General features: G+C 43.8%; 2 protein-coding genes across 4 annotated transcripts; one reads left to right on the top strand and one right to left on the bottom strand.

The window, feature by feature from the left end:
• Nucleotides 1-54: 54 nt before the first annotated feature.
• Nucleotides 55-2,003, top strand: LOC105693608 (LETM1 domain-containing protein 1). 2 transcript variants are annotated; one of them, XM_048654478.1, is made up of 3 exons: nucleotides 55-824; nucleotides 902-1,048; nucleotides 1,217-2,003. In XM_048654478.1, the coding sequence occupies exons 1-3, from the start codon at nucleotides 60-62 to the stop codon at nucleotides 1,394-1,396; spliced, it is 1,092 nt and encodes a 363-aa protein (XP_048510435.1). In that variant the 5' UTR covers nucleotides 55-59; the 3' UTR covers nucleotides 1,397-2,003. The 2 variants fall into 2 exon arrangements, with proteins under 2 accessions (XP_048510435.1, XP_012269064.2); XM_012413641.4 differs by having other exon boundaries at nucleotides 899-1,048.
• LOC105693606 (zinc finger CCCH domain-containing protein 3) lies at nucleotides 1,992-5,754 on the bottom strand. 2 transcript variants are annotated; one of them, XM_012413639.4, is made up of 7 exons: nucleotides 5,518-5,754; nucleotides 4,277-5,234; nucleotides 4,099-4,196; nucleotides 3,710-3,917; nucleotides 3,451-3,609; nucleotides 3,048-3,243; nucleotides 1,992-2,880 (listed from the first exon to the last, which is right to left on the bottom strand). In XM_012413639.4, exons 1-7 carry the CDS (start codon nucleotides 5,549-5,551, stop codon nucleotides 2,410-2,412), a joined length of 2,124 nt encoding a protein of 707 aa, XP_012269062.2. In that variant the 5' UTR covers nucleotides 5,552-5,754; the 3' UTR covers nucleotides 1,992-2,409. The 2 variants fall into 2 exon arrangements, with proteins under 2 accessions (XP_012269062.2, XP_048510405.1); XM_048654448.1 differs by lacking the exon at nucleotides 5,518-5,754 and having other exon boundaries at nucleotides 4,277-5,511.
• Nucleotides 5,755-20,716: the final 14,962 nt, after the last annotated feature.

Here is a 20,716-nt window from a genome sequence, read left to right as displayed (position 1 = left end):
TTAGCTGAAAATAAAGAATCATTGGCATGAATCGCGTGTGATAATCCGAGTTTCTCAAGATGTACAAAATAATCTACAGAAGTTTGAGCGAGAATGGTATTTCCTGTATGGCCTCTTCGGCAAGTTTCAAACAGTGTAAAATTAGGAAGGAAGTCGTATTTTCACCGTACGAATCAACTCGGTTTATTGGGCACAAAACTACTGGAGAAAATCATCATTCAAAGATATATGCCTTAAGGAAAACATGGTTTTCAAAATATATGGATTACATCAGAGACTTGCAGAAGAGATTGGAAAAAAGTTTTCCAAAAACGATGCATGTGTACAGAGTATTTAGTATTGGAACTAAGGATTTTTATAATGATCTCAAACAGTACTTTGCGGTAAAGAAAAAAAAAAGCATTGTCGGCATAGATAAACTGAGTACGCAGGAACTTCAGTTGTTGTACCAAATGCCAAAGGACATTATGAAGCTCACTCCGTTTCTGTTGACTGCTGCTTTGCCTTTTGCAAATTATGTAGTTTTTCCAATAGGATATTATTTTCCAAGAATATTCTTGACTTCACAGTATTGGGACCTTCAACAAAGGCTTGATTTTGCTCTCATAGATCATAAGAATCGTTTAAAACACAACAAACCTCTTCTGAGGTGTGTTCAAGCTAGTCTTAGCAAAATCGAAGATCAATGTTTAAAGAATAAATGGAATGAGGTGATAGCTACTCTGGGAGGTGGTAGACATCCTGCCCCTGAGGAAATTGTTGATTGCAAAGAACTCTTCCAAGGACCACCTTATTCGTTGAAAGCTCTGGGAAGAAGACATGTGGTAAGATATTCTAGAGCCATTTACCATGCATTTCCAAGATGTAACAATTCAAAGACCACTTTCCATTACTTCAGAAGGAGTTATTGGCAATCCATAAAATGGCTAAATGGCTACCGTACAAAAGGCAAAGGCTATTAGAAAGAGGATTACTGATAAAAAGAATGGATAATGCAATCGAAATGGGTGGAGGAGTAAACAAAATTCCAACTGACACATTAAGATGGGTGAGAAAGATATATTGATGGTATCTATTGACAAGAAAATGAAATCAGAAACACAAACATTCTAGCTGATTATGATCCGAAGAATTAATTGTTTCAAATTATTCAACCCAGTTACCTTAGAATTTTCAGACTCAGGACATTCTCCAACTCATAATCTTATTATTGCAGGCATTATTCTTCAGAGGACTGAATGCAGTCAATATGTCAACAGAAGATATGAGGCAGTGGCTCAATAAATGGCTCACAGTCTCTTCAAAAGTTGAGAAGCAGAACATATCCCTGCTCCTGCACTGCCCAATTTTGTTAGCCTACAATCATGAAACGAACTGGACTCTCTTATATTATTAGCTATACCAATCATACTACTCAAACTGTAGGCGAACAAGTACAATTTTTAACAGTGCAAATTAAAGGTTCACAAAGGATCTAATCATGCTATTGGAAGCACCATCGAGTCTCAATATTTAAGTATACTTATAATATTTCACATTTATGAAACAAGTAATTTAACTGGCTAACTGTGCGGAGCTGATTGAATTTGCTCTCAATCAAAATCGGAAGTCATTAGAATAATAAGTGAGGCATAAATAGGTTCCATTCGAGATAAAATTACAAATAATACACGGAGTACAGGGGTTAGCACTGCCAACGAGTGTGGCAATCGAATCTGGTCAAAGACAGGGATTAACGAACTTCAGTTACACATTTACTAATTAAAATTTATTTTAAGCTCCTATAGGATTTCATTACTTCAGTTGCTTGTTGCAATCACGAGAAATTTATTCTCTTGCTTGAAAAATAAATTATTAAATTTGTGGAGTGCCGCGATGCTTCGGATGTGAAATATCAAAAAGATTACCAACCTATTCTAAGCAACCAAATAATAATTGAAATGTAAATACATTATATATTTATGAGATATATGAATGAATACAAGATTATATTTATTGCCAAATATTCTTGTTTATTCGGTCTTTATTCACGTGCAAATTACAAATTAGAAAATATATATCATTTTATTAGTACCCCTATTTCGAATTCAAGATATCACAGAATGGGCTACTATTTTCCCATAGTAAAGCTACGCAGCGGCCTTCAATCATGGTGAATCATGATGGAAATAAAATCGTCAATGAAACTCACCACAAAACGTGACAAAAAGTACCGTAAGATATATTAAATACTAAATAATTTTATTAATGTTGCGTCAATCCCTAATGAATATACGAAAAAGAATTAAATTTGCAAGGTTTTTTGAATTTTTCATAGTTCAGTTACACGTTATCAATACCGAGTGAGATGATTTAATATTTCATACCTTTGCATTGAGATCAGACCTATTGACTGCAAATGTAAATCAGCTAATCAAAAGGGATGTAAGCAGGCAGCGGCCCCAGTGGAGTCCTCTTAGGGCATGTATGTTCTTGATCAGATGTGTCACTATTGTCACTAGTGTCATTGAGAGACACTTCGTTGTTTTCATGCGTTTTGAGCGATTCTTTGTCATCCTCACTTGTTTCAGCAGTTTTAATACGTTTCATTATCTCAAGGCTATTGAGAAGTTTTTGTCTCATTTTTTCCAGACTTTCTTTGGAGCTGCCTGCTTCATCGTAATATCTTTTTCTGTCTTCAGGATTGATCGGCGGTTCTAAACGTACTGACTTTATTTTTTTGATCTTGTTTTTAACTGCCACTTTTCTCGGAGCAATTTTGTTTGACTTTTTATTTGCAGTAACATTATTTTTCTTGTGGGGGTAAGGACAATACTTACCTTTTGCACAGCTTGCAGACCTCTCGAATTCCGGGCACAAGTACACATGACGCTGTTTACACTGCAACAGAAAATTATTACTGCAAATAAGCATGGTCTCACGGTATTTATTTGATTTTTTCTTTCCATGTAATTTTTTCGAAGCAGCTAATCGGACAGTAAATTGCTGTTAGGGTAACATAAACAGGTAATTTGTCACATGAGATAACAATAGTATGTGAAAGTCACCTTGTTGGCTTCAGGACAGTATCCTTGTAAAAACTGTGTACATACAGGAGTATTGGAAGAGACCTTCACATGGAGATATGGACAATTATCACGAATGCAACATCCCTCTAGAAAATATTTGCAGGTGGGCATTTTTTCTGGGCACACTGCATGTGACATTGGGCAGTCATCCAGTAAGCATTTACCCTGTAGGAAACTAAAGCAAGTTTTGTATATTAAGTATCGATGGTGATATCTTAAAATTTAAGACTGCTATAATGCATTTGTTGTAGATTATGTCTTCATTGCATGCTAAAGAAATGTTGAGAGTGAATGCAATGAAACGTACATCATTCCGTATTCAACAATATGAGTTGGCAGTTTGAAATAAAAATAAATACATAGGATTAGAAACGGAATTTACTTTCTACAAAGTGCAACTTGTTTCTTGTCGTGCAGTTTAGGACAGGTGCCCTTTCCCTGACCGGCACAATAGCCGAACTTTTGGAAGATCAAACATGGCTGATTATTTTTACGCATCTTATTTCTCAAGATTTGTATACTCCTCTGCTTTGCTTTGTTACTGAAAGATTTAACAGAATTTATTTTCACATTTTTGTCACAGTTCAGCTGAATAAACACAGTTTAAAAATTACATTTAGGTCAAATACTTCAACAGTTACCTAATATTGTGCTTAGTATGTGCTCTAACTAAGATGTTTGGTGTTTTTTCAACGAAAGTCATCCCACCAATATCAACTCTAGATACAAAGTTTGGAGATCTCATTTTTCCAGGTTGACGATCTGTAAACGTGTTCAACCTGCGAAGTTTCTTACCATTGCTGGCCATCACAAATCGATCACCTTTAACGTTTATTATGCAGCGTTTTTCTGAAATTATTACAGAAACGACTCTAGTTGCCAACTCTAACCCACTCAAATTTACATAGTCAGCAACCAAGGCATGCAAGAATTATTTTGCATAGAAGCAAGTGAACTTATACAAATACTAGTTATTGACGCTTGAAATCAAGAAATTAGCTATGTTAGAAATCAACTATAAAAATTATACTCTTGGATGGCTGTGGATCATTACTGCTTCGGATTAATTGATTTCTTGATGATTTATATAATATTCCTCCTATTCGGACTAATCCAGTTGTCGAACCTCTGTAATCCAAAGATTCTTTTATGCATTTCAGCCAAAATTATCATACCTAATGATAAATCTTAATCATGTGAGAACTTACGTAGCTTTGTTATTAATAGTATTAGTGGTTCTTTTGGATGAAGATGGATAAGAGTCTTTTCCAATGGAAAATCTTTTTTTCACTTTTTCAATGTGAGTTCTATCAATTTTGTATTTATTCATACAGGCTTGTTGATTTCTAATGGAGCGTGAATTTTTTTTTGCTGAACCAGGAACATTCGCAGGTACCATTACTAATTTGTACTTGGTTGCCACCTTAGCCTTCTTCATATTTGAATTAGAGAGCCTTCTAACTTTCCCTAGGCTTGCAGGGGAAATAACAGACCCAGTTTTATTGGGTTTTCTTATTCTTACAAGTTTCCTTCGTGATAATGACACAAGATTGGAGTTGCTTAATCTCTTTACACCTGGACTTACAGAAGTATTATTTTTTACAAGTTTTGTCTTTGACTGGATTATGGAACAGTTATCGGGTTTTAATCCTTTCAATTCTGTTGTTGTTTTTTGCATTAGTCTGTTGATATCTTTCATCTTTTCTCTCGCTAATGACAACTTTTTCATCAGAATTGGATTGACGTGCACCGAGGGCTCAATTTTTGTCTTCACTAGGCCTTGGGGAGGATTACTTTTGACCGTTGAAATATTGGTAGATGACATACCAAGGTTTTGAGTAGTGAAATTACTCATCATTTTTGGATTCACATGAATTTTCCCTTCTGATTTAGTTGCTATCCTAGGGTTTATATGAATTCCAGGAACTCTTGGTTTGAAGTTGGGATTCACATGAACCCTACCTTGAGGCAACGATGGACCCGTGTAACAGGGTATGGTAGAACTTTGCCTCGGCATAATGTAACCTGATGGGTAAGAATTGCACATCACTGAGTGATGCGCAGTATTATGCAAGCTCAAGTTTTCTTGTCTTTCATGTATATCCAATGAAATAAATACGTCTAACGAATTTTTCAAGTCATATCTTTGCCTATGTTCCATTAACCCTGAAATAAATTCAGTATGGATAGGGAACGAATATAAATCTATCAAAATTATCGGAGCATGTTGAAAACGTGTTACAATTATCGCAAGTGGGATCATGATATAGTAGAGTTCAGGGGGATCATGAAACGTAGATTTTAGCTAGGAAACGTATTCAAGGAAGGAACATCGTTATTCAAGGTAACGAGAAAAATCTCCAAAGATACGAAAGGTTTCTACAGTTTGTAAAACCTTTTAGGAATTCGAAGGTTAGATTGCAAATAACCAAATCGTCACTGTACTCACGAGTTCCGTATGACCTGAGTAAATCGTTCTCCATTAGCTCTAAGACGGATGTAATAACAAAAAAATTGCCACAGATTTATCAGTATATTCTTCAAAAATATAATGGTGAATAGAGATTTGAGTAAACGATATGACCACGAATTCTCACACTTTTTGCACTCAATAAAATGCGTGTCGACGCAACTTACGACCACTTACTACTCTAGCATAACGTGACAGCCAGCAAAGCACAATGGAGAATCTATGGGCGAGGTGCTGCGCAAGCGTCGACGACTTTCTATTTTTAATTTTCAAGTCGCGGTAAGATTTGAACAGATCAAAAATCAGACCTATTAACAAAGACGTTGACTGACTGAAGTTACCAATCTTCAGTCAACGATGAACATATAGTGTATTGGGCTGATCACAACTTGAAACCGAAGATGTAAGGAGATAGTATGCTGGATTTCGTAAAACTTTTTTCAGAGAATTTTATCTCCGATACGTATTACAATCCGAAAAAAAATTCAAATTAACAATATTGTTTGAATTACCAAATCATCGATATCATCTCAGATCTCGTGATCAAACATACAAAATCAACATAGTTGGTAACTATTTAATCCACCGAAATAACGAGTAATATTTCTGCCAAATGCTGAAGAATCCAACACTGTCAAAACGTTTGAAAATATCGGATTATTGATTCCAAACAATTTTTCCAAATTTTCAGACACATTTTCACTGTGCATACGTGTAACGCTAACGATTTACGTAACGTTTTCACATAGCTGCATGCATACAACTCCTTTATATCACATAATTGATGTTCGCCAAGCAGTACATAGAAGAGGGTAGCCGCCCCCGATGGGAAATAGATCATCGGCTGATCCCTGGAAGCTGCATAGGTATATGCATATTATAGATACTTATAGGCATAACATAGAGCGCAATGTGTAAAGTATATCGATAATATAGTTACACTATGCTGTTGAAGCAGTTCACTTCGTTTAGTATTCCAAGAATAAATAAAAGAGGAGGTGGAGGTGATCAATGCGTGGTCAGAAACATTTTCAGAGTCTAGCTTTAGCCTCTGAGGAATGAGAAGAGAAGAAACGCGGGAACGAAAGTTGCTGCTGTTGCAGTGATAGATGCAGGTTCAGGGATGCTGTATAGGCGCTCTTTCTATCTCCCCTCACCCCACACCCACACCGGGCGCTGACACGAACGTTTATGTCTACATAAATTCTCATTTGAACCTCGATAATAAAGTAAGCATGCGGGGGGACAGACACGACGCTTCGTTCCGTCCGTTCGTTCATTTCGTTTCGTTTCGTTTCATTCAGTTGCCAGGTCTCCTCTCCACTGACTCACAACTTGATACATAGATCACACCGAGGGGGATTCGGCGGGAATAAGAGGATCCGAAGGGAGAGAAGAGAGGGATCCTGAGGAATAGTTGCCTATAGGGATAACGTCACCGAGCCGCGGATAAACTGCGCCCATGTTTAATTATATGCCTTCTCAGAATCCGCAAGGATCTTTCTTCAGCTGCCCAGCTGAGCTAACCGCGCGCGTTTCAATCCCTCTTTCCACAATCTACATAGCTCCTCTATACACCGATCATGTTCGTACCGCAATCCAAATGATTTACAGCCGTCACTGTCACGCCTATAATATAATAATAAATTAATTAATTCATCCGCCAGACTTATACCGTACGGATTTCTGCGACACGGTTGACCACGCAGGAAATATTTAAGGGGGGAGGGGGGGAATTAATTTAACCGGATAACGATCCGAGGCCGAGAATCAGGAATCTCTTCGTTATTATCTACAAGCAATAAGTTGATAGCAGATCGGAGAAAATTTCACCCGATTTGCAGGACGCTGATCGCATCGAAGCTGTACTTTGCGCTCAAAAATCGCGTTTGCGACGAGCGAAACATTTTTTGCCTGTAACGATCAAACCTCCCTCCGAAAACCTTTCGCGTTGTTAGGTATATGGGTATAAAATGGGCGCGAAATAGCTACGGTTATCCATTTTCATCCCTTGGGGAAACAGTCGGGACTTGAAGACTTCGCGTTGACGGGATCACTGATGGGTGGCGTATAAGTACAGTGGACGAGTTAGTTGGTGGAGGCTCGGGTTGTGCCCTCCGTTCTTTTCAGCTCAGGGGTGGTTACGGTGGACAGTGTTCGGTATCTGCAACTGAGCGAGGGTGAAGCGTCCGTGACATGAACGCCGAAAATAAACGAGCCTCCATTCATCACTCTGTCTAACGGATACCTCGGTACTCCCTAGACGGGGACAAATCAACGGCTCTGGCAGATGGACGAAAATCACCTGCAGCCGCGTATATCAGCTATATAACACGGGGAGTGGATATCTATACGCATGGTACACAACCGAGAGCAGAGACGAGACGAGTGCTTTTACGCATCGAGGATCGATTTAAACACGGAACCACGTCCCTCCTTCGTACATCTAGCTGACGCTAAAAGATCGAGGGACCAACAACTCCGGGAACCCCTCTTCCCTTATGGCAAACCTGGCTAACCGATGACCCAATAAGACTCGCTGATGTGGGTTGAAAAGAAAGACTGGGCATCGTTAGGTGGAAAGATGCGGTTGAAATAAATGGATGAATTTCTCTGGTGGATAAAAATTGATAGTATGATGTAATTATTAACGAGGTAAATTTATTATAGCGTTGCGAGGAGGTGGAAGAAAAAACGTCGGAGAAGAACTGCGAAACGAAAACGTATGTATAGGTGAAGCGTGTTCGTCGACGGTCGTTCGAATACCTGAATAAATAAAGTTCGGACGAATGAAGGAAATCGTAAATAGGATTTTATCCGGAGAGGGTGGGCGTAGGATGATGGGTGTTCGGTATCGGAACGTTCGAGGATGTCGTATAGCTTATTGGGTAGGTCTTCAAATGGTGCGCGGAACAAGAGTCGTCTGCGTGAAGAACGTAATGATAAGAAACAAGAAGATGGAAGATGGAGAAGGATGAGAAGATTGGGAGCGGCTGATCCGAAGTAAATCTCTGAAGATTCCGAAGGTTTCTGGCAAAAGTCTGACGCATCTACGGGATTGCTGGAGGCGACTATACTTCGCGTGCAGGTTCACCGGTGACTTTTAGGTGTATATAGTGGTTGCAACCCGGCAATAAGATAGCCCGAAGAGAGAATACCGACGAGGAGGTACGACAAGCGACAAGCCGCGAGGCAAAAGACGACAACCGCGAATAACGAAAGAACCGACAACCGGCGTGCGTCCTCAGCTATCCCAGCTGATGAGGCAACCCACACCGTTCGGGATCGAGGCGAACGACGAGAATCTTTCAGGAGGAGTAGCTTCGGCATACGACGTCGACGCGTCTTCGTGGATATGGTTAACCTGACCGTATGCATATATATGCAAACATTCGCCATGGTACACCAGGACTTGCGTCGTATCAGGACTGTAAATCCGGGATTTTATTCGCCCGGTATCGAGGTTTATAGTGTCCTCAGAACGGGCGTGTGTACCGTACATGTGGGAGAGTTATGTGCGGCCGTCGACCGAGAAGACGTTTGCATATCTCCGAAGAGCTGGACACGTTGCAGTTTCTGTCATCCAGACGCAGCGGTAACGCGTCGTTGAAACTACAACCGAGTTATCTGCTCGCGGGTCGTTTTGGCGAGAAAGAAAAACGGGGTATTAACCCAACCGTCACTACACTTCACGTCGTCCCCAACTGCTGCAATTTACTGCGACTCAAAACCTTTATCGCGAGAGTAATTTCGTGCTTAATTATTTTTTACATCGAGCAAATTCCAAGCTATCCGCCGTTCACCCTCTTCGCGTATCCGTCAATCTCCGTCAAACATCAAGTTTCGAATTATTGGAATGCGATTCAACTTTTCTCGTACCATTTTCTCGTTCGTTTCTTTTCGAAAGCCAATTAGCGGGAGGGAATAAATAATCGTGTACGCGTATCAATTTCATAGCGATTATCGTGGATTGTTTTATTCGTCGATGCGGAGGTTTGTCGAATCTTTCAAGGTTTCGTAATATAAGGGGGAGTTGGAGTTTTGCCTTTGGCTGCGGCATCAGCGGTTCTATTATCACCGGTTTTATCCGTAATTAAAAGCTGCGACCCCAACGGAGTCGAACCGACAGCTACCGATTGCCTTCAAGAACCAGACTCGGCGCGTATATTCGATTCAATTTTCATAAATAAGAGCTATTCAAATGAGAGAGAAAAAGAGGCAGCAACGTCTCCTCGTCTCATCTAGGAGCGGAGGCATGGTGTATAGTATAAGAGAAACGCGCAAGAAAGAAGCACACAGGTATAAGGTTATAAGTTTTCGGCGGCGGGGAGGTGGGTAGGTGATCTAAGCGATGCGACAGCGGGGTGTAAGCTGGATATATTGCCGGTCGAGAGCGCGCTGTTTTCAACCAATTATTTCTACTTGTGGCTGGTTGCATGACGGGGAGTTTTGTGGGGGACAGGAAGAAGGGTCAGGAGGAGAGTATAGAGATACGGCGAGGAGAGGACATCGGGGAAAAGGAAAAGGAAAAGGAAAAGAAAAAGGGACGAGGTGGGGAACTCGGGGGGTTACCGACGATCGGAGAGGAGAGGGAGGCTGCGGAGGAGGCGGGGGAGAGCGAGTTAATGTCGTAAATACATCAGCGTTATGGATGCCAGCAATTATATGAGCTTCTCGAAGGAGGAGCGGTTAGTATATGATACGATATGATCCTTCTCTCCAGCCTCCCTCCGCCGTCCGCCCATCTCCACCATCACCGCAGACAACCCGAGAACGCGGGCCTCTGACTCCGACTAATACTATCCTCTTCTACTCACCTGGCAACTGCCTCCATTCTCACATCGACCTCTTCACCAACTTGGGAAATATTATATTCGCCCGTGACCGTATCCATTTATCCAATTTCAGGAAAGATTCACCTAGAAATCACGACGATCATCCTTTTCATAGCTCACACTTCTCTATCCCCTTCCCCGAACAAAATAATTTCATTCTTCGGGCGAATAGAGTGAAGACACAGAGTTCCAACGCTTTGGTCGAGAACAAGGATCAAGCTTATTATCGAACGATCTTTCGAGCATCGCTGCCGATTTCTCCGCTGATCGATGGATCCCTCGGATATGAGTTGACGCGTTTGACGATGGCAACGGCAGCGGTAGGTAGGTAGGTAGGTAGGTAGGTAGGTATACGCGTATATACGCGAGAACCGTTGTTTTGTGAAACTTTGTGAAAGTTGCGGTTGCGACACAAACAAAAATTCAACGATTTATTATTTCTTTACGATCGTTGCAGTGTGATTCACCACGATCAATCGCGCGGGAATCCGATCGTGCGTGCACCTTTGACGGATTAAGTATATAAATTGTATAAATGATCGAACATTTATGGAATTAATCCATACCCCGTTATGGAATTAAAATTTCAGGTATAATGACTACTTTATCGTTTGGAGAAATCGTATTGAAAATTTACGCTCTCATCATAAATAACGACACAATTCAGTGACCTCTGAATATAGGTAATTAATTTTTACAGACGAATTATATTGCCATAATATAATAAACGATAAAACATGTAACGACTACCGACGCTCTCTGGAAGTCGGAGGTCACGAAACATACTTAAAATAACCCAAATATTCGACCGCCACGGCAATCGATGATGATTGAAACGACGAGAAAGAAAAAAACTCGTAGGTCCTTACGGGGTGGTTTTCAATAATTCGGGTGTCTAAGCGACTGAAATCGTCGTAGTCATTCCTTAAATTCGAAGATCAAACTCATCCCGCCGTACGATGAACAAAAAGACGCGCCGCGCGAGCTTTTACGACCCCATGAGCATCGTCCGGACGATCGCTATTTTTCGAGGGTTGAAACTGAGCCGAGAACTTCGAGGGTTTAGAATTGCGAGGGTGCAGGAGATTTCTTCGCTCACCGTTATACGTATATAACCAGCAGCTCCGTAACTTTGCAGCTTTGTAACGAGTTTTCCGTAATTGCGCCGTTTTTTTTTCTTTTTTTTTTTTTTTTTTTTATAATCCAATCGATCGTACACCTCTGTCCATTTTTCCAACACTCTTCTTCTCAGACTACAGTCGAAACGAGTGAATCTCAAGCTCACCTCATCCATGCGGGATCGACGAGGGAACGAGGTAAAAAAAAAATTCTTTCCTAAGGTCAGGATGAAAGCTCGGTGATTCAGGGATCGTCACGTAGCACGGGATAAGACTGGCAGGATATTTCCCGCACAATTCTCGTGCTTACCAGCCATATTTCTGTTGGTCCGCGGAGCCTTCGAAGGAACTGATTGGACCGAGCCGCGGGGGTCCTCCGTTTAATTCTCGGGGGCCCAATTAAATCAGGACAGCCGCGTGCGTTACGGTCTTATCTATGAATCATATTTCAGCGTAACTTAGCCGCGTGCGTTTCTCAAACCCGCAAATGCAAAAGGGTACCTGTGCCCTATACTCGTACATCGCGTACATGACGCGGTAAGATCATGTCGACCGACGCGATCGAGCGAACGGATCAAACTCGGGGATAACAAATGGTGTGCTTTTCCACGCCACGTTATCGCTTACTGTAACTGTAACATCCCTCAGGTACACAAGAGGCGATGTACACCTTGCGAAGAGTTTCTGGAACGAAGATCCAATAGCGAATTTTCAGAATCTATACCCTGCGCCTTCTATGATGTATCGGAAAAAGGGTAAAGATAAATTAGAAAAAGAAAAAAACATTAAAAAAACTGGGGCAATGAAAAAACGGTTAAATTAATTAGAGGCTGAAAAATGTGGTCTTGGAAACTCATGTTGACCGTATATTCTATATACGTGCACGCCACGACGATGCAGATGCAGGTTATTAGGGAACATCGGATGTATATTAAATGACGCTGGTCGAGGGCGCTTATTCCGGCTAAGGAGGACATAAAGTTGCGTGTACGAAAATGAATGTTTGGTGGAATTTATTATTGTTAGACCTGGTCGTAATTCAAAGCAACCTGGCGTTATCTTCATCAGACCGCGTCAGCCCAGCATCAGCTCGGGCACCGATCCGATCCCCGAAACACCGCGTGAGATCTTGTGAGACCCCGCCGAAGGCTCGCATCCTTTCGAAAAACTTCCATGTATTACACTGTGTAACAGTGCACACCTACCACCTCGGAAAAAGGAAAAATTATCTCGCGTACGTGTACGCACATATTTCACCTACATCTTCCACCCGTTCCGGACCCTCCACATCCCTCGCAACGCTCCGCGTTCTTCTCGTGACCTTTCTATTTCCCAAAAACTGCATTCGATTGGGTTATTTTTTGACGAAAATTGAATAAAAACGATACGCTAATAGCGGTATTCGTATAATTTCGAAAACATATATATTTCGAAATCTATTTACCATGGTGGTTTTGATCTGGTCCTTTGGGATGCAGCGGAGAGCAGTTTGAGAGCAACGCTGAAAGATGGCGACTGTGGTCGCACGGCGCCTAGAGTAGCTTGAAATTTGAAGAGATTTATTTTTTTGGTTTCTTTTTAATTTCGTTAAAACGCTCCCGTAGCCGCCCATGTATACCTCGGCACATTCGGTACAGCACGCCAAGTGTTACCTGTACAAAAGATATCCGTTTGCTGCTCGAGGCGTCGATGATTATAACGATAAAGAACTACAACCGGCTTCGGGCAGGCGTCATATATGAGTTTATTCCCGATGTAGCCGGAACTTTGATCGATGAAATAAACAACCGGATACCCACGTGTTTATTATAATATCTACAACAAATATTCTTATAATATACACTTCCATGTCTCCGAGTAAATAGGTATAGGTATAGGTATGGAAGGTGCGACGCGCGCGCGAGGGCGTTTAAGTAGGTACGCGTATAGAGATAGCCGGCGATGATGATGACGACGACGATGATGATAGAGAGGTGGTGGTATTTTTCGGTAATATTCCGAAGGTAACGAAAAAGAAAGTAAAAAATTGAAGATACCCTGCTGAGTCTTTAACACCGAGTCTTGAAGAGAACTCAAGATGACGATTATAACGCGCGGGATATTATTAGTAAGTGAGATACTCGCGGGAGAGAGTAATTTAACGATAGTATAGTAGGCAAACGGTTTTTACCCAGCGGGGCGCATCTCGACACTGAAATCAAACTTTAAATCCCGTAAGCTTTCGCTGCCGATGTTGACGCAGCTGGTACGATGGCTGAAAATTACGAACGGTGTGATTATGACAGGGAACCCGATGATCAACGTGTCGGAAAATCGCTGCACGACTCGCTACGACGCGTCAATTATAAACCTGATATCCCTACCACGTTTGTAATAAATTTTCGAGAGATGTTCAATTCAGTTTTACCTCGTAATAGCCAAATTAATTTTCGAGAGATGTTCGATTCTCCTCCCTTTTGCGGACCGTGAATATGAACGTCATTTCTCGAGGTGCGAATCCCGGCCTTTCAGAATCGAACGCCCGATACCCGTTCGTACGAAGCGTTGATTTGAATCGGTATCTTCGGACACGATCGTCGGGGTTATTCGAAAAAAAAGACAAAGAATCGGACGTCGAAACGATATTCATCCGAGGGGGTATAAAAAAACGCCGTCGATTCTCACGAACGGAACAATTGCTACCGCTACAGCGGGCCCCGATCGACGATCGAAGGATATACCCTCGCCCGTTGTCCCGTAAACGCGCGTACGCAAAGTCTTCGGTCCCTGCCGAAGAAACGGGCTGAGGTGTCGAGATCGTGTAGCCGGTATAAGCTTCGGGCTATGACGTTATACCCGCGTAAAAGGGTAACTCACGGCCGCACGTCGCGTTTAATCGCAGAGGAAGAGTCTCCCCCCTCGAGGTCCTACTGGTTTTGGTGCGCGAGAATCGCGCAGGGATAAGTTCTGGAGTTTTAAAGTAGGGTGGTGCAGCGGAGGCGGGAAACGAGGTGGATGCACACGACGCGACGGAGGCGACGTGGAGCAAACAATGGAGGAGACAACCGTCCCGCGGTACCAGGGCACCCGGAGGACCCCGTACCCCGCCCGCCCGTTCCCCGGACCGCGAGCTGCGGCGGCAGCAGCAGCGGTATCCTGCCGTAGCCTCCGACTCGGGAGTCTCGGTGAGACAGCAGGTGCTTTGTCACCGAGGGAATAAATCCGAGCGACCGGTCGGACGCTCATTCCTCCACCGGGGCTTCGCGGTCCCACCCCCGCGGGACCCCCGTCTCCGCCAACTATTCCCTTCCGTCCCGATCCTCGAGGTTCAGCGTGCACGTCCCCAGCGTTGCACACACCCAGTTTTCACTCCACACCTCAACGCTCGGCCCGGTTCTCGCCTCCGCGCCGCTTTTGTAGTAACGACGACGTCACTGAAATATGGTTGTCTTTTTCATTCGGGAGGGACGTTCTCCACCCCGTCATCCCTCTTTTCACGAGCTCCGAACCCCGCGCCGTTTCCTCGCCGAACTCGCGGTAGGCACCCAACTCTCCAGAAGGAGCGAAACCACCGGCTACTGGTACAAAGTACTGCACAGACCGTCTGTGATATATAGAATGCGAGGAGAGTGTAAGGTCAGGGGGGTGGCGGGGGTGGCGGCGGGGGGAGGGCAGAAAGGGAGAGAATGGAAACTATGGCGTTGGTGGGCAGGGCGCACTCGGACAAGAGGAGCTGAGTGTTTTTGTTTCCTAGTGACATTTATTTGGGCGCGGGACGCGGGTTTGCTTTGCATAAGTCAGCGAGCGGTGAGTTTCGGTAGTGTAAGAAGAATTATATATATATACGTACATACATACATACATATATATATATATAACTATATTCCTTTCGCGTGTGTCCGTGTCGGGGGCAGGGGGGGGAGGGAGGGAGGGAAGGGAGGGTGCTCGAGGGGCGACGGGGTATAAATCCTGGCTCGGTCGGCGCGAGGCGACTACTCGGTATCCTCGCCGTCCACCGGCCTACGCCCTGCCGCCGCAGGACACTATGGAGTACGGAATATATGCAGAATAGGAGAACGGGGTATGGAGGCTCCTCACTCAGCGGACTGGACACTGACGATGGTCCCGAGCCCGGTCGCCGGTTCTCCAGGTTACGCTGCAGTAGTGGTGAACCGACCCCTCCTCCTCTTCGCGCCGCGTATCCACCGCTTCTTCACCGGCTCACTACTCTGCATATAATGGTGTGCGGTATTTCCAGTCCGGTCGCACGTTGATCATGCGGTTGTCAAGCTCATTTATATATTCTTCGACCTTTCCGTGAAAGAAAAAAAAAAAAAAAAAAAAAAAAAACAGTTTCAAGAAGGAAAAGAAAAACGGCGAACAATGGAAGCTGAGATTCATGTGAATAATTGGAACGGTCTAACAAGTTTGGCAGCAGCTGATACGTTTATTCCGGCGGTACGGCGATCCGCTCGAATGTCCGAGCAGCATATCGTTCGATACACGTATCCGATTAGCATAAGGTAATGTTAATGACGCGATAGCCCATAAATACGTCAGGCGTATCGGAAGGCCCATCGCCGGCATCACGTAGCGTGATCTTTCCGATATAGTATGCATGCTGTATGATCCAATGGCGTCTCGAGTCCGAAAGTAATAAATATCCGATAGCCGACGAAGAATCGAGCGTGGGGGACCGGAGCGGCGGTCGACAGTTTTTCACCTTACCACGTCCGCGTTGCGGAGGCATATAACGCTGGGGGGAGGGGGGAGGGAACGGGGGGGACTCCGGGTGGCCTTGGCGGATTAGTCGGCAAAAAAATTAATTCGACCCGCCCTCGGGTATAATAATGGCGATTGACGTGAATCAGAATTTACTCATCGTCGTCATGTGGCGCGAGGAAACTCGACTTCCCGCGAAGAAACGAGGCGCAGCGTCGTCAACGGCCGTTGCACAGATCGTAATACGCGCGGATGTGGGGGTCGCGCGTTGATGGGGCGTTGAATTTTTACCTTATATAATTACCCTCGTCGTCTTCTGGGTACAATATAAAAGTATTCCGGGAGGATCCACCGGCGACTGGATCCTTCACGTGCGAATCCTCGGTACACCACCCCACGTGTACCGAGGTACACCGAACCGACCTTATAAGGCAGCGAGATCGTCGTTCTGGCAGTTAACCGACTAGAGTATAATAGGATGCGGTTCTGGTTGCGGAACAACGTACGTAGGATACACCGGAGTCCCTTCTGACCGTAGGGTAGGCACTACGATTCTTACTCCTCTTACTCTTGCGGCACGACGATGTTCGACGTCGCTAATAGGGGTCCCCGATTACAAGGTCACCACTATTTGCTCGCGACCTCGCCAAAGTCACGATCCGTATCGTTTGTTCACGTGGCGTGGGTATATGCACACAGGTATAGATCGAGAGGGAGTTACCTAATCCCTGTACTCGCGCCGACTTCGATAACTCCGAGATTATCAATGTCGCAAATTCAGGACACATTTTCAAATACGCATAATACAGGCAACAGCCAATAGCCAATAGCTGCTGGCATTTATTTGTTATCTGGTTGTTGTTGTTTTATTTTTCGTTATTTTTTCGTTACTTTTACCGGGGAACCCTGGATGGTTCGATCTTATCTTTAAAGTCGGAAAGGGGTGCGCTCTTCGAGTATACGGCAACCCGAGAGCGAGGGACTCCCCGAAGCTGAAAAAGAGCCGGTTGCCGCCTCGGGATAGGACCCGCAGCAGTCGGCGACTCCCGGTATCGCACAACGCATCGTCTTCGACGGGACCCATTCGTTATTTCCCCTCCAGCGAATTCTCTCCTCCTCTCGCTTCCTCTGCGGCGAGGGGCCCGGGCATCTCTCGGGCATCTCGTTCAGATCCAACGCATAAATACGATACCGAAAGGTCCGCCCTGAGTCTCGTTCTGCAAAACCTTACTTTGCTCTTCTTCGCGGGGACCTAAGTCGCCCCGGGTGATTCGCGCCTCGCGTTTCACCGTCGATTTTTTATTTCGCGTATCTTTTTTCGGACCTTTTGTTTTTTCTCCGGATGAGCAAGAAGTCAAGAAGGCGGTACGCCCGGGGGTTGAGGAGCTGATGCGAGCTTCGGAACGTATAGCTGAAGAAACGTCGCTTATGCCGAACCCCTTGACGTTTATGGTCCTGGGGAGCACCGCGGCGAGTCGGCGGGCCGAAACTGATCGGTTCATAAAGCATATCCGTGGATGCATTGGTGGAGAGAAGCAGAGCCGCGAATCCATTCGACCACAAATCAACCTCCTCCGATCGAGACTCGATCCTCGAAACCTGCGGCATGCAACCTTTCCCGATGCTAAACTCACTCCGCTGTTTTTCAACGTTCATCGCTCTCAAATGCGAACCGTGCAAGTTAACGGGGTGCTTGTATGCGGTTACACGATGCGCCGCTTGCACCGCAACCTCGTCCTCGTTGTCCGTATTCCCAGCTCTTTTGGTTTAGGCTTTTTCGTTCGTCGTATCAATTTTTGTCCGACCACTTCTTTTCTTTAGTTTCACATCATTTTATTCTACACACACGTGAGGATTTTTTTTTTTCTTTTTTGGCAATCTACGAATTTTTATCATCGAGATATCCTTGATTTTTCACATTTGGGATCGATAAATCGCCGATAACTCGATCAATTTCATAGATGGATCAATTTGGCTTTTAGAGATCAAAATACGTAAGAAAGGCATATTAAACCCGCTCAAAAATCGATTTTTTTTTTTGGTTCTTCAAGAGTAATCTCACATATAATCAGCTCAGGCATCCAAATCTGAATGCCAAAATCATCTACTCATGCAATCGATCGAGTAATCATCAATTATTCGCTGTTGGGAGCAGAAAAATTGTAAGACACATCGAGTGGTTTTAGTCGTAGACCCACTTTGCTTCGTCGCATCTATGCATGGAACGAAATATTCGAATTTCTCAATTCTCCAGCAAACCCGAGCTTAGCTGGAGTCAGCGTAGCCCCACGGGCGAGCGGTTTGTTTTGGGGCGTCACCTCTGCTCAGCCCCGAAGGTGACGTCTCACAACAAACCGCTCGGGATATTATCCGTTCGAGCCGGGATATTATCCGTGTTTGAGGATACGGACGGTGTATCGACCAATAGGAGTTCACGGCGAAGCCTCGTTTCGGTGTAAATATCATAATGTTCGGCAAAGTTCAGCAGCCACAACTTCGTCGATGGTAATCAACGTCCATCCCACTCGGTCTCGCTGACAGTGTCGATAGGCAATTTCGACATAAGAATCTCTACGAGAAAATCGTAAGGGGTACCCCTTGAAAAAATCTCAAATTTTGGCCAAAAATTTTTATTCTTTAAAATTGATCGTATGGCACTTTTCTTATCTATTTTGACCTCAGGAACACGAATCCGTTGTCCAAATTGAGCTTTGATTTTTTCCCTTTGAGATATCCTCAAATTTATATCAAAAAATGCGAAAAAATTAGGATAACTCGGTCAATTTTAGAGATGGATCAATTTTTCTTTCAGATTTGGATTCCTGAGATCAAAATACATCGAAAACACTAGTAAAATGAAATGTCAATTCTCGCCCCTAAAATCGAAAAAAATCATCTCGCTGCACGAAATTAGAAACACGACGCTCATCTCGTTTCACCTCGTTGGTCATCAACTTTTTAGAACAGGATTCGCAAGATGGAGGATAAAATATAAGGAATCCAAAACGAATCCATACGATGCACGCAGCGATGGCTCTACATCAGCTTCGCGTCTCCAAGAGAATGAAAGGAGGGAATGGGAAGGAACGGACAAAAAGAAAGGTGGACATACCACCCTATATCTATTCCACACCCGCGGGAATAAAAAGTCGACGTTTCACGAATTCTTTTCGTTATTAGACCCGGCCAAGGCGCTTAATATACTCCCCATGTATACGCCCTTGTATACATGCCAACATGCAGGGTAGGCATTTGTGTATAGGAGCTCGGAGTGTTAGCTATCCCACGAGTATGGAAAGCCATCTAAATGTCAACCAGCGAAACTTCCAAACCCATAGCTACTTCTGAACGCCGATTTATGCTCAAAAGAAATCACTGCAACAACGAAGGTTCAAAAAAAGTCTCTTTTGTACCTTTGACTCAGATACTGCTTGGAAAAAGAAAATTTTCCAGCAAACATTATCAATACACATTCAGCCGGAGCTCGAAGGTGAGGATGACGACGAGATGAGGGAAGGAAGCATAGCGGAAACAGCGAATGCCTCAGCGTATTTCTGTGTTCTTTATCGCTGCGTCGGTATGCTTGATAACGTTTGATTTGTTTCAATCATAAATATCCTCTTCCGTAATATGGCGAGGTACCTCGGCGAAAGGCGAACCCCAACCGCCCCCCTTCTTCCCCAACCCCGAGCCAAATCGTGGGGAGCATATAAGAAAATACCAAGCGACCGTCTGGCGCGTTTGCACGCAATAATAACGCGCGATATCTATCTAGAAAATTAGTTGCCAAATTCGAAAAATTTTGCTCGCTTCTCATTTCCATTCACGCCTCACGAGTTTGAAATTCGAAAACGAGGAGTCGTTAACTCTTCGCACACGGTTTACTCAATTTCTTTCCTCGATCCTTTTCCGTTCTAGTTTCGAAAATAGTTCACCGTCCCCTCGGTGCGGTATGTGTAGATTACACATGCACCACCGAGAGATATCCTGAGAGGATCTGGGAACGAACAACAGAAGGATAAAGTAAATTTTGTATCGTCCAATTTTTTTCGCCGTTATATTATCTTCCCTAGGTATTCTTACTCCCGCGCAAAATAAAGTATACTTACAATACGTACGTATGTGTAGCGAATAGTACGGTATAGAGTAACTTTTAATGAGTTGAGGGAAGTTGGCGAACCGCTCGTTGCCGTTGTAGGTATACAGGTAAAATACCAGCCAAAGCGAAATAACAAACGAAACGAAGTCGTAGATAGAAATCGTATGAATATATGTAATTGTGTGCATACTACACCTTTTGTATGCCCTTCGAATCGGTACCTCACCAGCTATGCACTCCTCCTCCCCCTCCTCCCCGTTCCCTTTTCCCTTCGCCCTTCGCCCTTCTCTTTTTTCTTTTTTCTTCGTCTCTTCCTCCACTCGAAACGGGCTGCCAGTGATATCTCGCATCTAACATCGCTGACTGTAAATCTCTCGGACTCGCAGACTAATTTTGGTCAATCCGTGGGTATCGATAATTACGAC

Source organism: Athalia rosae, chromosome 4 (genome assembly GCF_917208135.1).
Source record: "Athalia rosae chromosome 4, iyAthRosa1.1, whole genome shotgun sequence".
NCBI classification, from domain to species: Eukaryota; Metazoa; Arthropoda; class Insecta; order Hymenoptera; family Athaliidae; genus Athalia; species Athalia rosae.
This window is presented reverse-complemented; position numbering and strand designations above follow the sequence as displayed.

What these genes read in the sequence shown, in the direction of transcription:
- LOC105693608 (XM_012413641.4), top strand. Translation starts at nt 60, where the DNA reads ATGTACAAAATAATCTACAGAAGTTTGAGCGAGAATGGTATTTCCTGT. An exon ending in CTCTGGGAAGAAGACATGTG is followed by an intron (nt 825 to 898) that starts GTAAGATATTCT and finishes CCATTACTTCAG; the next exon opens with AAGGAGTTATTGGCAATCCA. An exon ending in CAACTGACACATTAAGATGG is followed by an intron (nt 1,049 to 1,216) that starts GTGAGAAAGATA and finishes TTATTATTGCAG; the next exon opens with GCATTATTCTTCAGAGGACT.
- LOC105693606 (XM_048654448.1), bottom strand. Translation starts at nt 5,331, where the DNA reads ATGATCCCACTTGCGATAATTGTAACACGTTTTCAACATGCTCCGATA. An exon ending in TGATCCACAGCCATCCAAGA is followed by an intron (nt 3,918 to 4,098) that starts GTATAATTTTTA and finishes TAATAATTTCAG; the next exon opens with AAAAACGCTGCATAATAAAC. An exon ending in ACTGTCCTGAAGCCAACAAG is followed by an intron (nt 2,881 to 3,047) that starts GTGACTTTCACA and finishes TTTCTGTTGCAG; the next exon opens with TGTAAACAGCGTCATGTGTA.